At 44.6% G+C, this 24,196-nt stretch overlaps 1 protein-coding gene across 1 annotated transcript; it reads right to left on the reverse strand.

Moving 5' to 3' along the window:
* Positions 1–276: 276 nt before the first annotated feature.
* On the reverse strand, positions 277–22,606 carry LARP6 (La ribonucleoprotein 6, translational regulator). The gene is made up of 3 exons (XM_081227436.1): positions 22,338–22,606; positions 7,731–7,941; positions 277–3,825 (listed from the first exon to the last, which is right to left on the reverse strand). The coding sequence occupies exons 1-3, from the start codon at positions 22,538–22,540 to the stop codon at positions 2,758–2,760; spliced, it is 1,482 nt and encodes a 493-aa protein (XP_081083562.1). The 5' UTR covers positions 22,541–22,606; the 3' UTR covers positions 277–2,757.
* Positions 22,607–24,196: the final 1,590 nt, after the last annotated feature.

Genomic DNA, 24,196 nt, shown 5'->3' on the forward strand with positions numbered 1-24,196 from the left:
GAAAAGCTCTCTAGGTGACTCCCATGTGAGGCCCTAGTTAAGCACCAGAGCACAGAAGGAGGATTTGTCTTTGGAGATGATCAGAGAGCAGGGTAATGACTAACATCTATAGAGTACTTTTCATTTTATAAGGCACTTTCACATACATGGCCTTATGGCCTTATTTAAGGAGCATCTTACCCTTATTCACTGGTTGGAAGGGGAAACCATGACTCACAAAGAGAAATGACTTGCTCAAGGCCAAACAGTTACTTACCAGAAAAGCCACAACTAGAATCCAGATCTGCTGACCTCAAGTTCAGGGTTCTTTCATAAGGTCACATGGGGCAGTGCCACGGACGGAAGGCCAAGCTCATCTGTATTCACATAGAAAGGTGAGAGTGTAGGTACTTTTTAAAGTAATTATGATCCACAGGAGAGGATCTTAAAATAGAGCTTCAGCTGTGTGCCAGGGTGTAAAGGAGTGGAACACCTGGAATGTAGCCAGGCCAGTAAGAGCTGGTGTAGCCCAGGTGTCCCATTGGCAGGTGGCTGTGGGAGGGACCAGGCAGGGGGTGAGTGGGACTGAGGGTAAGAGAGGGAGGCCCAGGGCAGGACCTGGAGTGGCACTGCCCAGGGTCAGAAGGCCTGGGCTCCAGATATAAGTCTTTGGGTCACCTACAGTTGTAGTGGTGGAAACAGCAAATCTGAGTAATTCCTGAAGGCTTTTACCAGTTAATAGGAATTCTTCAGGGACTTTAGGGACACACTATCTTACTAACCAGATAACAATCTCCTGCTAATTTGTACAGAGCTGTATGATTAAAAATACACTCTCTTCACAGGGAGATCAGCTCGGTGCTTTGTGACCGCCTGGAGGGGTGGGATGGGGAAGGTGGGAGGGAGGGAGATGCATGAGGGAAGGGATGTGGAAACAGATGTATATGTATGACTGATTCACTTTGTTATACAGCAGAAACTAATTTTAAAAAATTACAAAAAAAAGAGAATTATTAGTGATTTTAACATTTCAACCATTATCCTTTATAACTTCATAATCTTAATAAACATAATCTTGAACAACAACAACAACAAAAAATACACTCTCTTTTCCCGTTTTCACAATGGCCTGAGGTATTATCCTACCTCAGCAGCTTCATGAGTAAAACTGGTACAATAATACCTCACAGGGACACTAAGAGGATAAATGAAAGGATGTGTCTAGCCAAATGCCTAGCACATAGAAGGTGCTGAATAAATATTAATGCCATTTGGGGTTTCTTCTTTTTGGAATGTGGATGGTGAGGTTCCACATTCTGAGACCCATCTGGTGTTCAGAGTGTGGGATCCAGAGTCAGACCGCTAGGTTCAAGCTCCACCAATCATGTAGCTCGTAAACCAAGTTGGACAACTTAGTTACCCACACAAAGCTTCTGTTTCTTCCAGTGTGAAACAGAAATAAGATGTGAACCTTTCTTGTGTGGTAGTTGGGAGGATTAAATGAGATAATGCATGGAAAACTCTTAGCATAGTCCCTGGCATCCAATCACTGTTCAATAGTTATTAACGAATCCCATTAAACGTGACTTGCCTAAAATCCCCCAAGGTTCAAGTGGATAAGTGAACCCTGGAATCTAGGCCAGTACCCTTTCTGCTCCACCCAGGCAGCTTCCACTGAAAAGGAGCTAACAACACTGATGGAGGGCCAGCTGCATCTAAGAAACTGGTATCAAGGCAAAGCATTTCACAGGGATACGACGAGGCCAAGGGGGGGCCGGTAACTCTCTTAAGGTCACAGAACTAGTAAGATGGGGATATGGGAGTCAAACTGTCTGACCTCAAGTCCCACAACCATTGTCCATACCAGTGGCTCTCAGATTCTAGAGTGCATCAGAATCACCTGGAGGGCTTGCTAAAATCCAGATTCCAGGCCCTTCTCCCATAGTTTTTGACTCAGTCAGCTGATGTAGGGCCTGAGAATTTGCATTCCTAACAAGTTCCCAGATGGTGTCAATGCTGCTGGTCCGGGGACCACATCTAGAGAACTTGGTCTATACTAAGCTGCCTTTGTTTGGTACAATTCACAGTGATGAAAGACTGTGGTGCTCTAACATCTGCACAAGCTCTGCTGACCTCTCAGGCTGCCAGGAACCCCAAGGAGAGCCCTGGGGCACACTCAAGAAATGTGTCCCTGTTAAGCTCCTCAGAGCCTCATGACACCACCCACAGCCTTGTCAGATGCACAGAGATTTTGGCAGGCACAGTCTATGGGTTCAGAGCCAGCACTCCCAGTTAGGTGTTTTATTATTTATTCACTTGACAGGAAACATACATTTGGTCATATAAAACACCATGCTACTGGCTTAACTAGTTGCTGTCATACAACAGAACTCCTCTGGGCTTTCAAGAAGCCCGTGCATGGCCAACTGAGGATGGCTCAGTCACTGGAGAGAAGAACCCTGCCACGAAGAACAGACCCACTGCCAGGCCCTCTCTGGGCAGCCTCTGTCCCACAGCCCTCCAGAGCCATTCACACACGTTGGGCATCATCAAAATAATGGTCATGCTGGGAGGAATGGGTGCTCTGAACTAGAAGAGGGTCTTAAAACCAGAGCATACCAGGCAATTCATATATATTACAAACATATAAATTAAGAGGTCTACACGTATACAAAATCTTTCAATGGGACTTAATTTCACTCTATGTCATGCCAGTTATTTGTCAGAACCTTGAAAACAGAGGTTTTCAATGGAGCTGGTATTAAAAATAGAAGGTATTTATACACAGGCCCTGCTCCTCTCGTGTCCACTGTGGAATCCTCTGGTGTTGTCAGGGCCTCTGGGCAACCTCAGCACCCCCACAGGTAGCCTATCTGCAGTCTGCATCTTCCGAGAGAGCAGGGGACTCGCTCTGGGGCTCTTCTCCTGCGTCCCCATCTCAGCCTGGCGGCGCCTCCGAACCCAGGGGCTGCCAGAGGGAGTGACGCTGCTGTCCGAGGAATAATCCATGCACTTGCGAAAGGTCTCAGGACTGGCGCTGGAGTTCGGCCTACCTTCTTCGGCCAGTGGGGATTTTCTGGAAACGCCTTTTCGTTGAGCCAAGGGGCTGCTCCAAGGACTTGAGCACGGGGAGGCATTCGGGCTCAGAAAGAGATTCTGGTGGCCAGAAGGGCTGAGCTTGTTGGTGACTGCATGGCGCCGGCCAGCCATAGGGGACGTGGGATTGCTCTCGGGGTCGGAGGAGCTGTTGGCGGAAGACTCATCCCCCACGTACTGAAGCTCCTCAACTCTCCTGTTTAGGGACTTGTTCAGGTGGATGCTCGAAGTGGGTTCTTCTTCCTGGTTCTTCTCTTTGGATGGTTTCTTTTTGGGTGGCTTCATACCAATCAGGACAGCTTTCATGCTCTCCCGGCCCTGAGATTCTGTGCTCATGAACTCATGGGCTTTGATGGCCGCTTCCACCTCCTCGAACTCCACAATGGCGCACTCTTGGGTCCCCACCTGGCTGTACCGGTTGCTGATCCTCCGGATATCAGGGGGCAGCTCTCTCCCGGGTTTGAGGATTCGCACTGATGAGATGACTCCAAAGGTCCCGAAGAGCTTGAGCAGGTGTTCCATCACCTTCTCCTGCACCCTTCCATTCTTCTGGGGGGTGGCCAGGGCCCAGAGCTTGGGGGACAGGTAGAGGTCATAGACCAGGAGCATCTTGCTGGGGAGGTTCTCGCTGGGGAAGAGTGGGACAGGGGTGGTCCTCCTCACCTTCCGGTGGTCCTCATTCAACTCGAGGGTCACGGAGTACTTCAAGGCATGTGCTGTGGTTCTCCAGTCCCGTGTAAGGTGTTTCACCTGAAGAACACAGAGCAAATCAGAGATGGTTACCTATTGTCCTTGTCCTCCTGGCGTCCTCTACAATCTCCCTCCCTCCTTTCCTTACCCCTGGAACATCAGTAACTAGAATTATACCTGGTGTGTGCAGGCACTCAGAAACCTAGTGAGTGAACGAATACACTTTCTACAGTTACAAACAGGGCAGCACGGTTTAGAACAGTGCTGTCCAACAGATCTTTCCGAGGTATGGAAATATTCTATTCTGTGCAAGTTTAAAGGTTAAACCTGCAGGTTCTGGAACAAGGCTGCTGGAAACACAAATCCAGAGGCCACCTCTAACTGACAGTAAGACCTGAAGAGTTATTCAGTCCCTCAGTCCCTCAGCTTCCTCATCTGTAAAATGAAGATATTAATAGTGTCTACCTCATAGAATTATCATGAGGACTAAATGAATAAAGAAATATATACATATCTACCCCCGGACACACATTTTACATATATAAAACTTAGGACAGTGTCCAGCTCACAGTGAGTACTCAACAAATACTATGTGCTATCATTATTTCAAATATTACATGCTACCATTTTGACAGGATCTGGAGATTTTAACATTCAAATCCTTCTCTGAAGTGGTGCTTCCACCTTTCTGCATTCAAGACACAGAAGGTGCCAAAAGATCTTTCAATATCTCCTGAAGATGATGTGGGCTGTTTCAACTTGGAATTAAATGCAACTTGGGTGTCAAGGAGAGTGATCAAACGGTCCCTCACTCCTCCTCCTTTAGTGGAAATTGTGCGTATCAATGTTGCAGCGCATGGAAGCTATATTTATACCGTAAAACAGTAATTTTCGAGAGGCCCACTTCTGGTGAAGGGAATGCCATGGAGAATGAGTCATCCCGAAGAAATGGTGGACGTGGGTGGGTGGGTAACCTGAGCCAGGAATGGCGAGATTACCCGGAGCCAGTGCAGCTGCTCTGCAGAGGCACCCTGACCCAAACAGGAACTTGCCGGAACTCAGAAGGGAGGGCTCCCAAACAGGGCGGGGTGGGGGGAGCCCTGGCAGAGCTCTGAGTAGTGCCAGCAGGCTCCTGGAGAGAGGGCACTCTCCACTCTAGCCTGTGGCCTCTGGGTGAAACAGCCCAGACTGGGGCTTAGGGTATGGGAATCAGAAGTCACCTACACACAGAATCAATGGGCTGATTACCGTGACATGAGCCAAGGGGCAGAGAGAAGCAGGTCCAGGCAAAGAGTTGGACTGCAGGCGGACAGGGTCAATGAGAGATCCAGAAAGGGTGAAGAAGATGACCACAGGACAATGGCTCTGTGGAGGTGAAACATGGGGGGGTCTTCTCCATTGCCAGTCAGGGAGGGAGCACTCAGGAGAGGAGGGGAAGACTGGGCAAGGAGTGCTTGGGGGAAGGCCAGGGCGGCCTTACTCAGAGGGCCGGAGAAGCTGCTGGAAGGCCATGGCCAATCCAGAGAGAAGCAGGACCCAGTACCCCCCGCCCAGAGCCAGGAGTCAGGGCTACTGGGAATCTCTGTTAGGTCTGAGCATCCCAGGCCTGGGTCTGTGAGCCTGGGGAAGGAGTGTCCAGGCACCACCAAGGAATAGGAACCAGAGAGCTGCCATCTTTGTGCAATTACTAGAACTTGGTAAGATTTTCCAAAACTTTGTGATGGCCCTGGTCATATATGTTTCCTATTATGATTAGCAGGAAACGCTTTAGAATGAAAAGGGTCTTTGCTGTCATTTTGGAGGTGTTGGGGAGTCTGTGTCTACTCTGCAGCCAGTTTTCAATAGAGAACTCTCCTAAATAGATCCCGTAAGTGGCAACTTAAAAAGGGAAGAATATTAGGCTCACTTTTAGGGGCCCTGGGGAGGAATAAAGGAATGTACAGGATGATTGCACTGGCTGCTCCATTTTGGGTTCCCCCACCAGCACTTTCATGTGAGGGCTTGCTCACTGTTCTCTGGACATGTGTGATACTGTGATTTATACTAAGAAATATATATATTTGGTCTTCATCCCTGTTACTGGCACTGAGTTCCTAAAATGTTTGTAAGTTCCTGAGCGACAGAGCACAAGGAGCATCTTCTGCTCTAATGAGGCGACTCTGGGTGGGGCTCCTGGATGGGACCAGCCATGATTTGAAGCTTGGAACTTTTAGCCCTGACATTCTCCAGAAAGGGGAGAGGGGCAGGAAATGGATATAACAGTATCCATATTTTTATTATAATATAATAAGATAATTATTATAATAATTATTATAACAATAATTGATCATTCTACATGACAAAGACTCCATAAAAATCCCAAAAGTTCAGGGTTCGAAGAGCTTCTAGGTTGGTGAACACATCCTAAGGAAGGTGTCACACCCCAACTTCATGGGGACAGAAGCTCCCGCACTTGGGACTCTCCCAGACCTTGCCCTGTGCATCTCTGCGTCTGGTGGTTCCTCTGTACCCTTTATCATATCCTTTAATGAACTGGTAAATCTAATTAAGTCTTTTCCTGAGTTCTGTGAATAGCTGTAGCAAATAATCTAATCCAAGGGGGCGGAGGTCATGGGAACCTCTGATTTGTAGCCAAGTCAGACAGAAGCTGTGGATCCCTGGGGACGTACTACTTGTGATTGGCATCTAAAGTGTGGTGCAGAACCCTTAACCTGTAGGGATCTGATGCTATCCCCAGGTAGACAGTGTCAGAATTGGGTTAAACTGTAGGACACCCAGCTGGGTGTCACAGAATTGCTTGGTATGGGCAAAAACCTCCCTCACATCTGGTGGCAGAAGTATTGTGAGGAAGAAGAGTAGGTTTTTCCTCTACAACATGAAATGCCCTTCTCCTGTACCTTGAAAACTCCTACTCATCCTTCAAGATCCTATTTCAATGTCACTGCTTCTGGGAAGACTTCTCAATTCTCCAGGCAGGGTTAGTTGCTCTGATCAATTAGCTCCAAACAGTACTTTGTTCTTTCTATTGCAGTACTGTTGATGGTCATATTGTGATCCTTCACTGGTCTGTGTCCCTTACTGGACTTTGCCAGGGCAGGGCGGAATGCCATGTTCATTTTGTATATCCTGTGCCTAACACAGCACTCAGCATATGTTTGATGAACGAATAAAGGAAAGAAATCAAGAGAAGAGGGCAGAGTATTCCAGCGGGCGAGGCAGAGAAGAGCTCCGGGAGGAAAGTTCTCCTCCAGCGCTCTCTGACAAAGCACACAGGCAACTTGGCTGGGACCCACTCGTTACACATCCTGTTATGCAACAGGCCACGTGGGCTTTTCCATTCTAGTAAATACACTTTCCCCAAGGGAGACACAGAGTTCTTATTCCAACCGTCCTGTTAACTCTTCAAGAAGCAGGCAATTCACAACCCAGTTGCTGGATCTATACAGCAGAGACATGCGGTAGATATCCTACATCTCCATCCTATAGATGAGGACGTTGGCATTACACAGCAAAGGCGGCTGGTGTCTTGGAGGAGGCTCATCTCCCAGAGCTCCTTCCTCCTCTTATTTATTCAAGTTGGCAAATGAAAAGCTTAGATTTCAGATAATTCTAGGCCGGGTAGGTGTCTCTCAAGGTCACTCAGCCCCCTGTCCCGGCACAGCATCCTCCTGGCCACCCACTTGTCCGGCAAGAGTGCCTGAACTTTGCTAAGAAAAAGTAATGTCATTTCATAACTGCCACCAGCTGAGACTTGTCCCAACACCCAGGACCCTTTTAATAGAGTGGGAGGATATTCTTAATAATGATCCTAAATCCCTTCTCTTGATCATTTTTCCCCTTTTTCAGGGCTTGGAGGAAATAAAAAGTTGTTAGTCATCAGGTTTCAAGGGGGTAAAAAATATTGAGAACCACAACCCAAAGCACCTCTGAAATCCTCAAAGCGGCTTCTGAGAACGAAGCCTCACCTTTTTGAAGGATGTGAGTAGCTTGACACTCACATACCCCAGCTTGTTCCTCCTCACGTGCTTTAGCAGGAAGGCGTCCTTCTCCAGGTTTTCATCAGAAAAGTAGAATTCGATCTGATCCACCAGTTTCTTGATTAACTCCTCGTCCGGGGGCTGCCACTCCTGCTCCAGGTCCTCATGCTCGTTCTCGCCCCCACTTGTCGTGGTGCCACTGAGACCAGAAGGGGACACGAGGTGTTAGGGGTTGAACCGTAGCCCCCAAGTTTCATATGTTGAAGTCCCGCCCCACCTCCCATATGTCAGAGTGTGATGGTATTTGGAAAAAAGGTCTTGCAAATGTCATTAGTTAAAGTATTTGGAAAAAAGGTCTTGCAAATGTCATTAGTTAAAGATGAAGTCACCCCAGAGTAGGGTGGGCCCTAATCCATGCGCACACAGGGAGAACACCACGTGAAGATGAAGGCAGAGGTCGGGGTGATGCAGCAGAGGTCAAGGAATGTCTAAGATTGCCAGCCGGCAAACCATCAGAAGTTAGGGGACAGGCCTGGAACAGACCCTTCCCTAGCACCTCAAGAGGGAGCAAGCCCCTGCTGACATCCTGATCTTGGACTTCCAGCCTCCAGAACTGTGAAGCAATAAATTTCTGTTGTTCTAAGCCACCCAGTTTGTGGCACTTTGTTACAGCAGCCCTAGGAAACTGTAATGGGTCACAACTGAACTGGGCTCCTCAGAAGTGAGAATCACATGGCCACAAGGGGAGAGATTTTTGCCCCCAACTAGCTAAGAAATCAAGTTTTCATTTTTTAAAATTTATTTATTTTTTTATACAGTAGGTTCTTATTAGTCATCCATTTTATACACATCAGTGTATACATGTCAATCCCAATCTCCCAATTCATCACACCACCACCACCACCCCCCACCCCCGCTGCTTTCCCCCCTTGGTGTCCATATGTTTGTTCTCTTCATCTGTGTCTCTATTTCTGCCCTGCAAACCAGTTCATCTGTACCATTTTTCTAGGCTCCACATATATGCATTAATATACGATATTTGTTTTTCTCTTTCTGACTTACTTCACTCTGTATGACAGTCTCTAGATCTATCCGTGTCTCTACAAATGACCCAATTTCGTTTCTTTTTATGGCTGAGTAATATTCCATTGTATATATGTACCACTTCTTCTTTATCCATTCGTCTGTCAATGGGTCAAGCTTTCATTTTTAACAAGAACAGAAGATCATTAAAAAAGAAAAACAACACCCTCTATTAACATTTATGTTGCTCTGCCATTGACAAGATGCTTTTCACACATACTCCTATTCTCCCCTCCCCACAAATCCCGGTTTCTAGAAGATAGTTTAGCAGAGTAACTAAGAGTCCTGGTTCTAGAGTTAGGCTGCCTGGGTTTGAATCCTGACACCACCATTTATTAGCTCAGTCAACTTAGGCAAGGAACTTCACTGCCATACTTCAGTTCCATTAGCTATCAATTGGGACTCATGATAGTCACTTTCTTGATAGACTTGTGTGAAGATTAGTTAATTCATGGAAATATCTAGAAGAGTACCTGACATACCCTCAGGGCTCAGTAAGTGATAGACACACTCATTTGTTCAGTCATAAGGGGCAGATATAGGTTTCAAACTCAAATTTTCTGTCTCCAAAGTCAGCACACATGATACCTTCCACGTTTTGTTGGGACACTGCCGGAAATCTGGAAACAATCTCATTCACTGGGGCCTTTCTAAATGAACCCCCCTGCCCCCCAGCAGCTCCACCTGGACATACTTCCTCTCCCTCTCTCCGAGAATATTAGGACATGAGAACAATGCAAAGAAATCCTGGGCAAAGCTTCTTTAGGAAGGCCAATCTTTCATGAAGAGATTATAAAATCGTCAAAACCACAAATATTTAAGGAATTTGTGATTATCCACATCATAGTTGACACCATTATTAGAAGTTATCAAAGGTGAGTTCCCTTTTGTATATTTAATTACCAAATTATGTATTATATAAATACTATATTTATTATTCAATAAAAAGTATTGGTTAAAAATTACTTCCAGAGAAAAGAAAAAGAACTACTTTCCTTGTGGCAGTTTGATGTCTAATAACATTGACTATCAGACCCAGAGCCTCCATCAACATGTTCCAAGCAGAAAGAGCATCTCTTGGGACAGATGCAAAAACCTAATCCCCCTAAAGCATCCTAGTCTTCCTAAAGCATCCAAGGTACTTCCACTGTGTTGGGAGAACTTGCCAGGCTTCCAAAAGGACTCAGAGAGTTCATATAAATAACCAATTTTTTAAAAAAAGGGCTCATAAAGTCAAATAACCTATGAATGTGACAGTTTAAAGCCGGAAAAGGCACATACATTTACGTTCTTCAACTCCAGCAAAATTTTCACTGGCTCACAACCTTAAAAAAAAAAAAAAAAAAGCAATTGTATAAGAGTCCAAATGAGAAAAAAAAAACCCCGAATATTCTGGCAGGAGAAAAAAAACTAAATCTATCTCACAATTTTTCAATTTCAGAAATTATATTTAGCATAAAATACAGGCACTTGTAGATTTTTTAAATGAAGAGTTTTAGTTATTTGCCTGTAGAGAGTATGGAAATGGTTTTTAAAATACCTTACTGATGTCACAAGACAAATGTGTATGTACTAAAGGAAAAAAAAAACAGTCTGAGAGACTAACTTTAAAAGTATGTTTCTTCAAAAGGCTTTTTAAAAATGGGATGATAAACTAAGGGAATATGTTAAGGCAGCTCATTAGATATAACAGGTCAAGTGCAACTTAAATAGTAGATAAGCTGAATATTTTAAAAGTCCCTAAAAGGTAGCTGTGGCAGACACCAGTCTGACTCACCCAACATCTAATAGCAAACTCTTTCTCACTTGCCCTCCTTTACTATGGAGGTTATAAAAACTAAATGCTCACTTTCCCAGTCTCTCTTAGAGGTGGTAGCCATTTGTCATGTTATGGCCAATAACATACAAGTGAAAATCTCTTGGCCTTGGCCTTAACTCCTTCCCCTTTTATCTGTTTTGAGTGTGGATGTAATGGTTGGAGCCGTAGCAGCTATTTTACTACCATAAGGAAAAGGTCAGGAGAATCAGCTTGGCCTAATTTATTGACATTATTGGTTCTGATATTACTGAGTTGCTGAACCAACTACTATAACTACATACTTGCATAATTATGATTATTACATGAGAAAGATAAAATCCTAATTGTTTAATTCACTGTTAGTTGGGTTTTCTACTACTTACAGCCAAATACTAGGATAGTAACACTACACTGAGAAAAGAGGTGCTCAAAACACGCCGAAGGAAAAGTGTCAGTGGGAAAATCAATGAAGTGAAAAAGAAAATGCCAGATGGAAAGTACAAATTTTCACTTTATTACAGAAAGTGTACACCCTAGATAGTAGTTAAAATGGATAGGTTGAATATACCAGATGAAATAACTAAGAATGCATAGGAAGTTCTGGGCCCAGCTGACAAGGATGACAATAAATAGCAGGGGATGGGGTGAGGTGTGTGATAACGACCAGTGAAGAGTTTTGGGTGGACTCAGAGGCATAAGCAAAATGGCCCAACTTACTACAAATGGCTAGTGTATCACAGGTGACCAGACCATTAAAGGGACCCACAGGCCAATAAGTCCTATTTCCTAACCAGAGCAGTTGATGCCATCACTAAAAGTAAACTTACACACAAATAAAACATAATGGAAGGAAGATGATGCAATTTCTCACTTTCTCCAGTGCCTATATTAGACCCTCCCATTCTTCCCAAGGTCAGCCACAGGAAGACTTTACTCCCTGCAGATGATTCTACCTCAGACTTGATTAAGAAAATCAAGTTCATCCAATCAGACTTGCCCAGACCTTCCTCAGACTTGTTCTGTGTGTCTGGACATCCACCAAAGAATTCATTTGCTATATCTGGGTGCCTTTTCTCCATCTTGGTCTCTTGCCCCTGGCTGCAGGATGGGACACAATTGATCACCTTCTTGATATTCTCCCCCTGGGCTTACATGAGTTGTTCTTTTCTGGGTTTTCTTCCCATCTGACTGCCCTTTCAGGATCTTCTTCCTCCTCCCATTTTGAAATGTAGGTATTTGCCAAGGATCTTTCCTTGGTTCTTTATCCCCTGGCAACCTCTACACTTCAGCCACTGGTTGGCTCATCTGATTCAAGTCTGCCTCTCCTCCTACCACTCCATCCTGCTCTCACTCCTGAGTCCAGTCCTCAATTCCTAACTGCCTGTCTGATGTTTCCAAGTGGATAGCCTGATACTGCTTCAATATGTCCAGAATCAAGCTGTCACCTTCTGCAGAACTCAGCCTCAGGTGGGACCAAAGCCTGGGCCTGTTTACCAACAGACATTCTACCTGGGAAGCTCATCTCCTTTTCACACAATCGCTCAGTAAATAATCCATAATATGTTGGGAGGTGACTCTGTGTCAGTATTTGCACCTGGTGAGCAAATAACCAGAAATTCCAGAACAGGTGGGTAGTACTGGGAGGTGATAGAAAACCTCTGTGTGAGTGCAGAGGTGAGCTTCTTGCACCCAGAGGACCCCTCCCTCTGCATGGGTGCTGTCAGCAGCAACTGTGCATCTCCCAAGGGGAATCTTGGAAGATCAGGAAAGCCTGTTTTATATAGGGGAGACTGCTGCACTGTTTCCTGGTTCTTGTAACAGCCTTTGAACACAAAAGACCATGTATCCTTCACAAACATTAAAGAAGTTTATATTCTTTATATATGAACATTGACAACTTTTTGTCAATTACAACTATCCTATAATAACCACATTATCTTCCCTCCCATACTGTCCGACAAATGACTTTCCCTACACTCTCTATGTGCTTAGACTCAAAACCTAAGATGCATTTTTCAGCCTTCTCTTTGCCCCCACATTGCGTCAGTTATCAAGTGCTGATTTTATTCTGCAGTGTCTCCCATCTGTTCTCTCGTTTCCATTCCAACTGTTCTCATTACTTCTCCCTCGGACCCTATTAATAGCTCATCAAAAAATAATGCTTAAAACTTAAAGTAATACATATACATAGAACCAACGGAAATAAAATAGTAGAAAACTTATAAAGAGAGCAACAATCCCCCTCTCCACTCCTCTTTCTTAGATGCAACCTCTATTCAACCATTTAATTCCTATGAGAGTTGCTGTATAGGTCTATAAAATAAGTTCATAGCTCTATGTATCACTTGCCAATTTCTGAAATTCTTTGTTGATGTCCTATTATACAAAAGAAGGATTTGGGGTCACTGAAAAGCCTCTTCTTTCAACTTTTAAATTTTTATATTATTTTTGGTTTTTCTATTAGCCTTCTCTATGTGTTTTAAATAACATACTTAAAATTCTTTCTTATTCCACCAACATTAAAAAATATTTCCCAATTCCTCACAACATATGATGTGCATATTATTACCCCTCCTTTTCCTTCATCTCTCCTTACATTTCCAACTTCCCAAATTTCATCAGATGTGCCTTTATTTCATTTTGTCATGGTTCATAATATTTACAGTCTATTCTGGAACTACTATTTCATGCTTTGTCTATAGATAGATACTAAACTCTGAAAGTCAATCAGTTGTAGGTCATTATTATTACTATATAAACATTGGTCACTGCAGGGAGAAGGCATTTGCTAATTTTGCAGTTCTCTTCTTAAAATACTGTCAGTTGACTGACCACTTGGACTGATCCTCTATGTCTATCATTTTCTATCACATTGTCTGTCTGTGCCTTTGTCTTTGATTTATATGCGAAGAGATTTCCTTGACATTATCTTCCAACCTTTTCCAATGAATTTTTAAAATTTCAGTAATTATTTAGTCTTTAAAAATTCTTTTATGTCTTCAGATCGTTCTTTTTTTTTTTTTTTTTTTTTTTTTTTTCTGTACGCGGGCCTCTCACTGCTGTGGCCTCTCCCGTTGCGGAGCACAGGCTCCGGACGCGCAGGCTCAGCGGCCATGGCTCAAGGGCCCAGCCGCTCTGCGGCACGCGGCATATGGGATCTTCCCGGACCGGGGCACGAACCTGCGTCCTCTGCATCTGCAGGCAGACTCTCAAACACTGCGCCACCAGGGAAGCCCCAGATCGTTCCTTTTTAAGAGCATCCTGTTCTTATTTTGTGGATACACTATCTTAAATTCTCTCAGGGTACTAACTGGAGTATATATAATTTTTAACAGTCTCTTCTGTTTCCAACAGTGTTGCCTTTGTATCCTCTGGGGTCAGTTTTTCCATTTAATTTTCATGTCAATGATTTTCTTCATGTGGCTGGTAAACAGTCGTCTTTTTCTTTTTAAAAATATTTTTTAAATAAACTTATTTTATAATAGTTTTAGATTTACAGAAAAAAATGTGAAAATAGCATAGAGTTCCCAGATATCCCACACCAGAATTCTTCTATTATTAATAGCTTGCATTAGTATGGCACACTTAATGAACTAGTATTAATACATTATTATTAGCTAAAGTCCATACTTTATTCAAATTTCCTTAGCTTTTACCTGATAGCCTTTTTCTGTTTCAGGATCCCATCCCACGTTATATTTATTCATTGTGTCTCTTTAGGTTCCTCTTTTCTCTTGGCTATGACACTTTCTCAGACTTTCCTTGTTTTTGATGACCTTGACAATGTTGAGGAGTACTGGTCAGGTATATTGTAGAATGTCCTTCAATTGGGATTTGTCTGATATTTTTTTCATGATTAGACTGGGGATATGAGTTTTTGGGAAGAGGACCACTGATGTAAATTTCCATTCTCATCACATCATATAAAGGGCCCATACTATCCAATGACTGATAATTGTGGATGTTGACCCTGATCACCTGACTGAGGTAGTATTTGTCATACAACTCCACTGTAAAGTGACTCCTTTTTCCCCCTTTCCATTCGGGACCCTTGGAAGGAAGCCCACACATTAGGAGTAGGGAACTATGGCTCCATAGTTATTCATTCTGAAGAATGAAGTCTGGGTTGCTTTTTCTTGGTGGTTTGTGAGGGCTCCCTAGGAATATGTACACTCCTATTGTTTTTCTTCCTTAGGTGGCTCTATATACATGGGTGGGGCATGCCAATTGGCAGGCTTCACTTCAGAGTGAACTGGAAGGGAACCATTAAGTAGGAGCCCTATATCAGGTACCAGCTCTACCTTAGCAGCCCTAGATCACCACTTAGTTCACTCAATTCCTTTAGGAAATAATCTTGTTTCTTTTTTCCCCTGGGAAGTAAAGGGTATATTGTCTACTACCTTTCATTGGCAGGTAGAGAGGTTGGGCAATTGTTCTAAAGGAAGAATTTAAATTACCTCTCAGATATTAGCATCCCTTTTCACTCTTGCCTCCTTTGCATATTTCCCAACCACAGCCTTTCTAGGGTTCTTTCTTCCCACCTCCTGTCACTTCCTGTTGTATTTTGGGCTACAGTCTCTTCCGTTCTGTGCCTTATTACACGTTTTCAGGAACAGCTATAAAATGCCACTGCTCTGCTTTGATACTAATAATGTTTCCTATTTCTTATTAAATAAAATCCAAAATCCTTAGCTCTTTATCCAGATTCACTTAGAATCTGGCTGTAATCAGCTTCCAAATGCATTTCTATTTCCTTGCAGATCCTTTGCTCCAAGCAAATAAAAGACATATAGTTCCCCATATCACAAGGTTTCTGGACTCTATGCCTTTGTGCATGCTGTTCCCATCTCCTTGAATGCCTTGCCCCTCTCTCTCAGGTCCGAATCCTAGTCACACATCAAGGCCCATCTCAAACGTAACTCTCCCAGGAAGGAAATCATTTCAACTTCTCCTAATACTTGCCTCTATTTGTATCAGAGCTACTTGTGTGCATATCTTATTAGTGCCCTGAACTCTAAGTTCTGGGAGGGTAGGATTCATATTGGTTTCTTTCATTCTACCCAGAGCCTTGCATGTAGTAGGAATTTAAAAAGCATCACCAAGGTAAAGTGAATTGTTTCTGTATGGGCAAATCACACCTATCAGAATTGTTTTAGGGAGAAAGTATGGTTCCTGGTGTATATGTTGCTAGTAGCCTTTCAAGAGGACTGTGAAAAAGTTTTACATTTGCGCTACTGTTTTGCTTTAAATAAAGTATTATAAATTGGGAGTGATGATGAGTTCTTTTGTTATGACTGTAAACTTGCTAGAAATGGAAACAAAGCATAGAAATAAGGGGTACATTTCGAAACAGCTAATTGGGCTCCACAGACCAGTGTTGAAATATCTATTATATTTGTAAATGATTTGGAGAAATAAGGGCAGGATAAGATCTCCAAGGCTGCTTTTCTCATAAAATCTCAAGCTACTTTGGCTGTTAATTGAATGGTTAATCAGATGATACCTTATGAAGGAAAATACCCAAACTAAAATGGTGGAGTAATGAGCTCCTCACTAAGACTTTCAGTACAGAAAAATTTTTGGACTCATCATCTATCCTTGCCAATGGTCTAATATATGTTGGTTGGGTCACCAAGGCCAGGAAAATAATGGACAGCAACATGGAGGATAGTGAACACAAAGGAGAAAATAACATTTATGAAAAACACTAGGGTCCAGTACCATTGTGTGAAGTTCCTTTTGACTCGTCTCTAGAAAAAGATAATGAATCTGAAAAGGTTCAGAAAGGCAACCAAATTGATAATGCAATATAAAAACATGAGAGAAGATTCAAAAAATAAAGGTTCAGGAGGACAGGTCGAAAACACATATAGGTATGTACCAACTCTGGAAAAGGTATCACGGGAACAACTACATTTTGGATGCTACTAGCAGAGGCCTATGCTATGTTTGGTTGGTCCATGGCTTCCTACATATTTATTACAGAGATCATGACCTTCCTCTCTAATCCTGTCTTCTGCCATACTGTTCTGGCATATTTCCTAGGGCCTAGGAAAAGTACAACTAGTGGATGTCTCTCCAGGTCTACATAATGGTTTGTGGTATGGAGCAGAGATAATATATACAAGGTACTTAGTTCCACATACGGCACATAAATGGCATTAATAAATGACAGCTTACATTATCATCATCCAGAACAGGGAAAAGATAGCCTTGGGCAATGGCTCTGTAAAATCACGAAGAGAAAGAAACCTAGATGTTTTTGTTTGTTAAATGAAGAGGAGATGTGCTCAGTGGTTTTATCATTCATACTAATATTTAGTATTATAGTTTTAAATCATTTTTACACACTGTAAGACAAAGCAAATAAGTAAATGTGTTATTGTTATTAGGAATCAAGATTTTCAGTATAAAAATAAAAGAAATAAGGCAAAACCCCTGAAATGTTAAATCTGAATTGGAATTATCAACATAAACTTATTTTTAAAAAATATATTTCTTAGTTCTGTCTATTGAAAGGGCCTGAAGAAATGATGCCCCAGCAGAAATTAGCACTTTTAATTCCAGGTCTTGGTTTCTAAATGCCTTCCACCTAGCATTTGAAAAATCAGGGATTCCTGTGGGAATGGAGGGATTCCATGACAAAAGTACAAATTAAGCCTAGAATATCTAGTATCAGAAAGCAAAGAAGACATACAGATGGCCAACAGGCACATGAAAAAGATGCTCAACATCTCTAATCAGCAGGGAAATGCAAATCAAAACCACAGTAAGATATTACCTAACAGCTGTCATTACAGCTATTGTCAAAAAGACAACACAGGGCTTGCCTGGTGGTGCAGTGGTTGAGAGTCCGCCTGCCGATGCAGGGGACACGGGTTCGTGTCCCGGTCCGGGAGGATTCCACATGCTGCGGAGCGGCTGGGCCCGTGAGCCATGACCGCTGAGCCTGTGCGTCCGGAGACTGTGCTCCACAACGGGAGAGGCCACAACAGTAAGAGGCCCGAGTATCGCAAAAAAAAAAAACCAACCAACAACACATGACAAGTGTTGGCAAAGATGTGGAGTAAAGGGAACCCCCATGCACCACTGATGGGAATGTGAGTTGGTGCAGCCACTATGGAAAACAGTATAGAGATTCCTTAAAAATTAAAAATAGAACTACCATATAATCTAGCAATTCTCTCCTGGGTATTTATTCAAAGAAAATGAAAATATTAATTAGAAAAGATATATCCACCCCTATGTTCACCACAGCATAATTTACAGCAGCCAAGATGTGGAAGCAACCTAAGTATCCATAAACAGATGGATGAATGGATAAAGAAGCTGTGGTGTGTGTGCGTGTGTATATATATATATATATATATATATACACACGCACACACATACATATACACACAATGGAATATTACTCAGCCATAAAAAAGAATGAAATCTTCTCATCTGCAACAACATGAATGGACCTAGAGGGTATTACGCTAAATGAAATAAGTCAGACAGAGAATGACATATACTGTATGATTTCACTTATATGTGGAATCTAAAAAACAAATGAACAAACATAATAAAACAGCAACAGAGAACAAACTGGTGGTTGCAGGGAAGTAGAGGGAGGAGACAAATGGGTGAGGGAGATTAAGAGGCACAAACTTCCAGCTGCAAAATAAATGAGTCATGGGTATGAAATGTCCAGTGTGGGGAATAGAGTCAATAATTATGTAATATCTTTGTATGGTGAGAGATGGTAACTGGACTTATCATGGTGATCATTTTGAAGTGTATAGAAGTATCGAATCACTATGTTGTGTAACAGGAACTAACATAGTGTTGGAGGTTAATTATACTTCAAAAACAAACAAACAAAGTCAGAAAAAGAAATCAGATTTGTGGTTACCAGAGGTGGAGGATGGGGGAGAGGAGGACGAATTGGATGAAGGCGGTCAAAAGGTACAAACTTCCAGTTATAAGATAAATAAGTACTAGGGAAATAATGTGCAACATGATAAATATAATTAATACTGCTGTATGTTATATGAAAGATGTTAAGAGAGTAAAGCCTTAGAGTTCTCATCACAAGGAAAAAAACTTGTTTTCTATTTCTTTAATTTTGTGTCTATATGAGATGATGGATGTTCACCAAACATACTGCGATAATCATTTCATGATGCATGTAAGTCAAATCATTATTTTGTCCAACTTACACTTATATAGTGCTGTAGTCAATTATATCTCAATAAAACTGGAAGAAAATAAAAATAAACTGAGGGGGAAAAATAAACTGAGGGGGAAAAGGCAAGGAAGTGCTCATTTCTGTTTGCCTCTTTATGAGGGACTCTTGTTCCATCCCAGATGATCAGGGAAAGCTCTATTTTACATACGAATGTCAGCTAATAAATGTACAAAGAATGATAAAATGAGAAAATCACCAATATGTAATCCCCAATGAACTGACTCAAGCAAAGATCATCAGTGGATGCTAACACCGTTAGGTGAAACATCGTTGGTGAAAGAATATTCACAAGAAGACCAGATGTTACTTGTTAATCACAATGGAGGGTTCACCTTAACCAAGAAGTCAAGTTTAGCATCACTAATGGTGGATGCTGCCTGACGTGATGCAATAAGTTTATGGTACTGCCCAAAGAGTCTTCTTGCCAAAATGTTTAACTGAATCTAATCAAGCCTTCTGCGCTAACTTGAGTTTACGGGAAACACATGGTACAAAGGAGCAAGTTAAGCTAGACGATGAGAACATAACCAGACCAGTTCAAACTGTGAAACATTCAACAAGACATCTGGGCTCTTATCTAAAACAGGAAAGCATTAAAAAAAAAAGTGGGGATGCTCTAGATTAAAAGATTCTAAAGAGATATAATAGACAACTGTCTTGATCTGCGGTTCTGGTTTGAGGTGAAAAAGAAACAGCTGTAAAATACAGTGTGGGACAATTGGGGGAAACGTGAATGTGGAACTTGACTATTAGATGATTTTAGGGATTATATTAGGGAATTATTGTTAATTTTCTTAGTTGCAGTAGTAGTATTATGATTTTATAGGAGAATGTCATTATTAAGAGCTACAAAATGAAGTACTTAGGGTATAAGTCTTGTGTACAACATACTTTCAAATAGTTCAGGGGAAACCACACACATTATATATCCATCAAACAAATATGGCAAAATACTAACAATTGTTTAGTCTAGATGGCAGGTATACAAATGCTCAGGTTACTACTCTTTCACATTTTATGTCTGAAATTTTTTATGTTAAAAAGGTGAGAATAAAAGAAAAGACATCTTTTTAGTGAGCAAGATGGAGGTAAGACTAGAGAGATGGTGCTAGGTATTGGAGATATGGAGAAGATTAAGACAAGGTCTCTGCCTTCAAAGATCTCACTGTCTAGAAGAGGAGAAACACACAAATATTTCAACCTGATGGAGTGAGTGCTATGATAGAGACACACATTCATTCAACACATATTTATAGAACACCCACTACGTGGCAGGTGCCATGCTGGGCACTGAGGATGCAATGAAAACAAGGTAAGCGCGGTCCCTGAAGTCATGGAGCTCATATTCTTATGAGGGAGACAAAACTATAGAATTACATTTGTGGTGTGTACAGAGTACTACAGCAACACGAAGAAGAGAAAACAAACTTGGCTTTGGGGTAGGGACTGAGGATGGTGGGGAAGAGGCAGCAAAGTTTTAAGGCTACTAGAAATTAATCAGAGGGATCTGAGGTGGGAGCACAAAGACATGTGGACACAAAACAGCACCCTGTTCAGGGACCTAATGGGGGTCAGCACTGGGGGAGCACGAATTGTTAAAACAGGCAGGGAAGGAAGCAATGGGCTGAGGGATGATGCGGGTGGATACCCATCTCAACCAGTGGGTTTGGGAACCTGGGCTTTCTCCTGCAGGCTCTGGGAGCCCAGAAGTGTCCACACAGGGTGGTGGCCGCTGCTGTGCCAGGCTGGCTCAAGCAGGGGACGGCGTGGTTCCTGTTCTTGGCTGCACTCTCCTTGTGCTCTGGATGTTTGCCCGCTGGGCTCTGTCAGCTCCACCACCCTGAAGAACCCCAGGGATTTTTCTGGGGTCAACTCTATGCCAGTGGGCAGCAGGAAAGGCTTCAGACTGAACGCTCCATGAGACTCCAGCCCCTGGAGCTGGGAGAGAAGGGTGGCTCTGGGGTAAGAACCAGCCCACACCCGAAGAAAGGATCGTGTTCTTCTAGATCTCCATAGGGGTTCCCAAGAAATAAGTAGGGCTTTAATCCCTGCTAATGGTACAATCTCAAAATGTAGTCCCCGGGATAGGGCACAGCTCTTTGCCACAGTTACAGGCAAATAAATTCAGCAGAATAAGCCACTCTGGACTATTTTACATGACCTCTGAAATGATTTGACTAAGCAGCTGCCTTCTCAAGATTGTGAGATGTCAGTGACTCATTATTTTTATACTTTCAATACTCAGCACACAGGTGAGTGAATGAATGAATCAGACTTTACAGTAAAGTGCTGATATTATGTCCTAATCTCTCATGTCATCTGCTGTGGCCCAGCTTTCCTGCACTAAACCACTGGGCTGGACTTTCCTGCTCGAATACCTCTATCTGAATGCCCTGAAACTCTGGGTCCTTAAATCTAGACCTCTTCCACTAGGGAAGGGTCAGGCAGTGAAGGGGAATGGCTCTAGCCCCAGGATCCTCATGCCCTTGAGTTGAGTGTTCTCCTGATGAAATAAATATACGCCTGCCAGGGAATAATCCTGCAGAGCTCTGGCAGCTCAAAGCATGTGCCAAGAGGACTTTTAATAGATGCCTCTTGGGATCTCCCATTATTTGCAAGTTCTGTCACTGCCCTACTCTTATTGCTATGGATGCTCCATACTGCATCTCCTTTCAACAGCAGGAAAAAAAATCACAGTCCTGAAAGGCCTGGGTGTTAGTGGACACAAGAGTAAGGTCTCTCTCTGGCTGATAATAAAGCTCAGGACCCAGAGGTGAGGTTAGACAGGTGGTTTCTTGTGCTAGACTACCCATTACCCAGGAACCCAACGCCAAGGCAGCAAGATGATGATGCAAGCTTAGAAGTCAGATGGAGAAGGAGCATGAAAATGGGAATCCCCCAGTAGGGGAGGATGAAGCAGCAAGCCCTGAACTGATCCCAAATGGGGCAAATGAACTCTCTACACGGTGAAATCACTCCTCCTTGGATCCCCCAGCAGCAAGTGTCAGCTGTGCCTGGCCGGCCCCCCAACCCCACTTGGACTGATAAGCAGACAGGGAAATGATGGCAGTGAAGGCTAGGTGGGCCTGCTTCGGAAGTGAAGACTGGGCTGGGCTAGGCTTTTTGGAGGGTCTTTGGGTGAGCTCAGACAAGGAGAGTCTCCCTCTGGGAAGGAGATGGCGAGGATGGTCCAGGAAGGACTTCCCCCTGGGTCCCAGAGCATGCCCACGTCCAGGCCCCTCAGATCCCCGCCGCCAGTTCCGAGAGCCTTGGTGGGGTTAAAGGCTACGGACCCGGGCACCAGCAACCGCCAAAAGCCAGTTCTGACTCCGTGGGACGGCCCAGAGCAGCGTCCTGGGGCGGGTCGGGGTGTGTGTGACGACCCGCTGTGCCCGCGGAGTTGTGCTCCCCTAACTCGGGTTCGGCCGGGACTCGGGGTCGGCGGCTCCCACCTGGGCCAGGGCCCTGCCGCCGCGCTTACCTGTGCCCGCGGCTCGGCTCCTCCTCGCTGGCGCTGCCCCAGCCTGGGCTGAGGTACCGAGAGGGGTCCCCCGAGCCCCGCACCTCCGCCCCCTCCTCCTCCTCGTCCTCCAGCTCATCCACGTCCTCGGCCTCCTGGATGGCGACGCGGATCTGCACCGCGGTCTCGAGCCCGGACAGCGCCTCCTCGCCGGGCTGGGCCATGGCTCGCGGGCCGGCCGGGTCTGCGGCGCCGCCGGCTCCCCGCGCCGCGAAGCCGAGCCAGCCGGGCGAGGACTACGGCGACGAGGGGGCGGAGGCGACGCGAGCGGCTCTGCCCCGGAAGGACGGGGGTCGCGGCGCCCCGCCCCGCGCCGCCGTCGCCACCACCCAGACCGCCTACCGAGCACCAGCGCAGACGGGGTCGCGTAGGGGGAAGGTACCTTCCTCTGCTCTCCTCCCGCAGAGGCCTGTCCGGGACTGATTCCCCGAACCCCCGGTCCTAACAGTGCGCGCCCGCTGCTCACACGGCCCAAACCCGAGTGATGTGCCAGGGCTCCCTCCTCCCGCCTGCTCCTTTCCAGGCGACCCCGAGGAGAGGAGGGGCGCGGCACATCTGACTTCACAGTTTGTGGATGACTCTGGGGGTGGCAGGCACAGACAGCAGCTTAAGGGGCTTCTGTGCCCCCTGCGCGTCTCCCCTTCTGACTTGCACAGACGACCGAAATCTCCACCGTAGGTCTCTATGGCATGAGCACCCTACACTGTGCGTCTAGTGACGTCAGGGACTTAGCTCTTGCCGTGCCTCATTCTAGTGGTTCCCAGAGTGTGGTCCCCAGACCAACAGCACCAGCTTTACCTGCGAACTTGTTAGAATTGCACATTCTCAGGGCCCACCCAGACCTCCTGATTAAGAAGCTATAATTCAGAACTTTGTGCTTTACCAAGCCCTCCAAGCAATGCTGAAGTTCACTAAAGTTTGAAATCCACTGCCCTCTGTGCCTCGAATATGCCCTGCACATAGTAAGCATCCAAATATTTGTTGAATGAATAAAGGGAGCTACTGAAATGCCAGTCTGTTTGAAACCCTGCCACCTTTTCACATTTAGCTTTTTTTTTTTTTTTTTTTTTTTTTTTTTTTTTTTTTTTTGCGGTAGGCGGGCCTCTCACCGTTGTGGCCTCTCCCCTTGCAGAGCACAGGCTCCGGATGCGCAGGCTCAGCAGCCATGGCTCACGGGCCCAGCCGCTCCGCGGCATGTGGGATCTTCCCAGACCGGGGCACGAACCCATGTCCCCTGCATCGGCAGGCGGACTCTCAACCACTGCGCCACCAGGGAAGCCCCACATTTAGCTTTATACTGAGTTCCATGTCAGCCCTTCAAATGTGACCCAGAAACTAGTGACAGGGGCATAGAAATGAATAAAACTTCCATCTGCTTTCATGAAGCTCTTGATTTAGCGCCTTACACGTAATCTGTTGTGTTAATTTGCCACAGTAGGGCTTCAAAAGAATGGAAACCTGGACCAACACCTTTTGGCTCAAGAAATGGGGTCTTGGAAATCAGCATTCTTGTAAAAGAACACCATGCACAGGGCTCTGGGCACCTGAGCTGGGCCAAGAGAGACCCAAGGGGGCAGTAAGGACAGCCCCTCTTTTTTTTTTTTTTGCAGTACGCGGGCCTCTCATTGTTGTGGCCTCTCCCGTTGCGGAGCACAGGCTCCAGACGCGCAGGCTCAGCGGCCATGGCTCACGGGCCCACCGCTCCGCGGCATGTGGGATCTTCCCGGACCGGGGCACGAACCTGTGTCCCCTGCATCAAGAGGCGGACTCTCAACCAGTGCTCCACCAGGGAAGCCCCACAGCCCCTCTTTTTAAGGTTT

The sequence above is a fragment of the Mesoplodon bidens genome (genome assembly GCF_964165515.1).
Source record: "Mesoplodon bidens genome assembly, chromosome: 3".
Taxonomy (NCBI): domain Eukaryota; kingdom Metazoa; phylum Chordata; class Mammalia; order Artiodactyla; family Ziphiidae; genus Mesoplodon; species Mesoplodon bidens.

Coding starts and splice junctions, on each gene's coding strand:
- LARP6 (XM_081227436.1), bottom strand. CDS start 22,540: ATGGCCCAGCCCGGCGAGGAGGCGCTGTCCGGGCTCGAGACCGCGGTG. Junction 7,942..22,337: donor GAGCCGAGCCGCGGGCACAG/GTAAGCGCGGCG, acceptor TTCTGGTCTCAG/TGGCACCACGACAAGTGGGG. Junction 3,826..7,730: donor TACTCACATCCTTCAAAAAG/GTGAGGCTTCGT, acceptor TGTGTTCTTCAG/GTGAAACACCTTACACGGGA.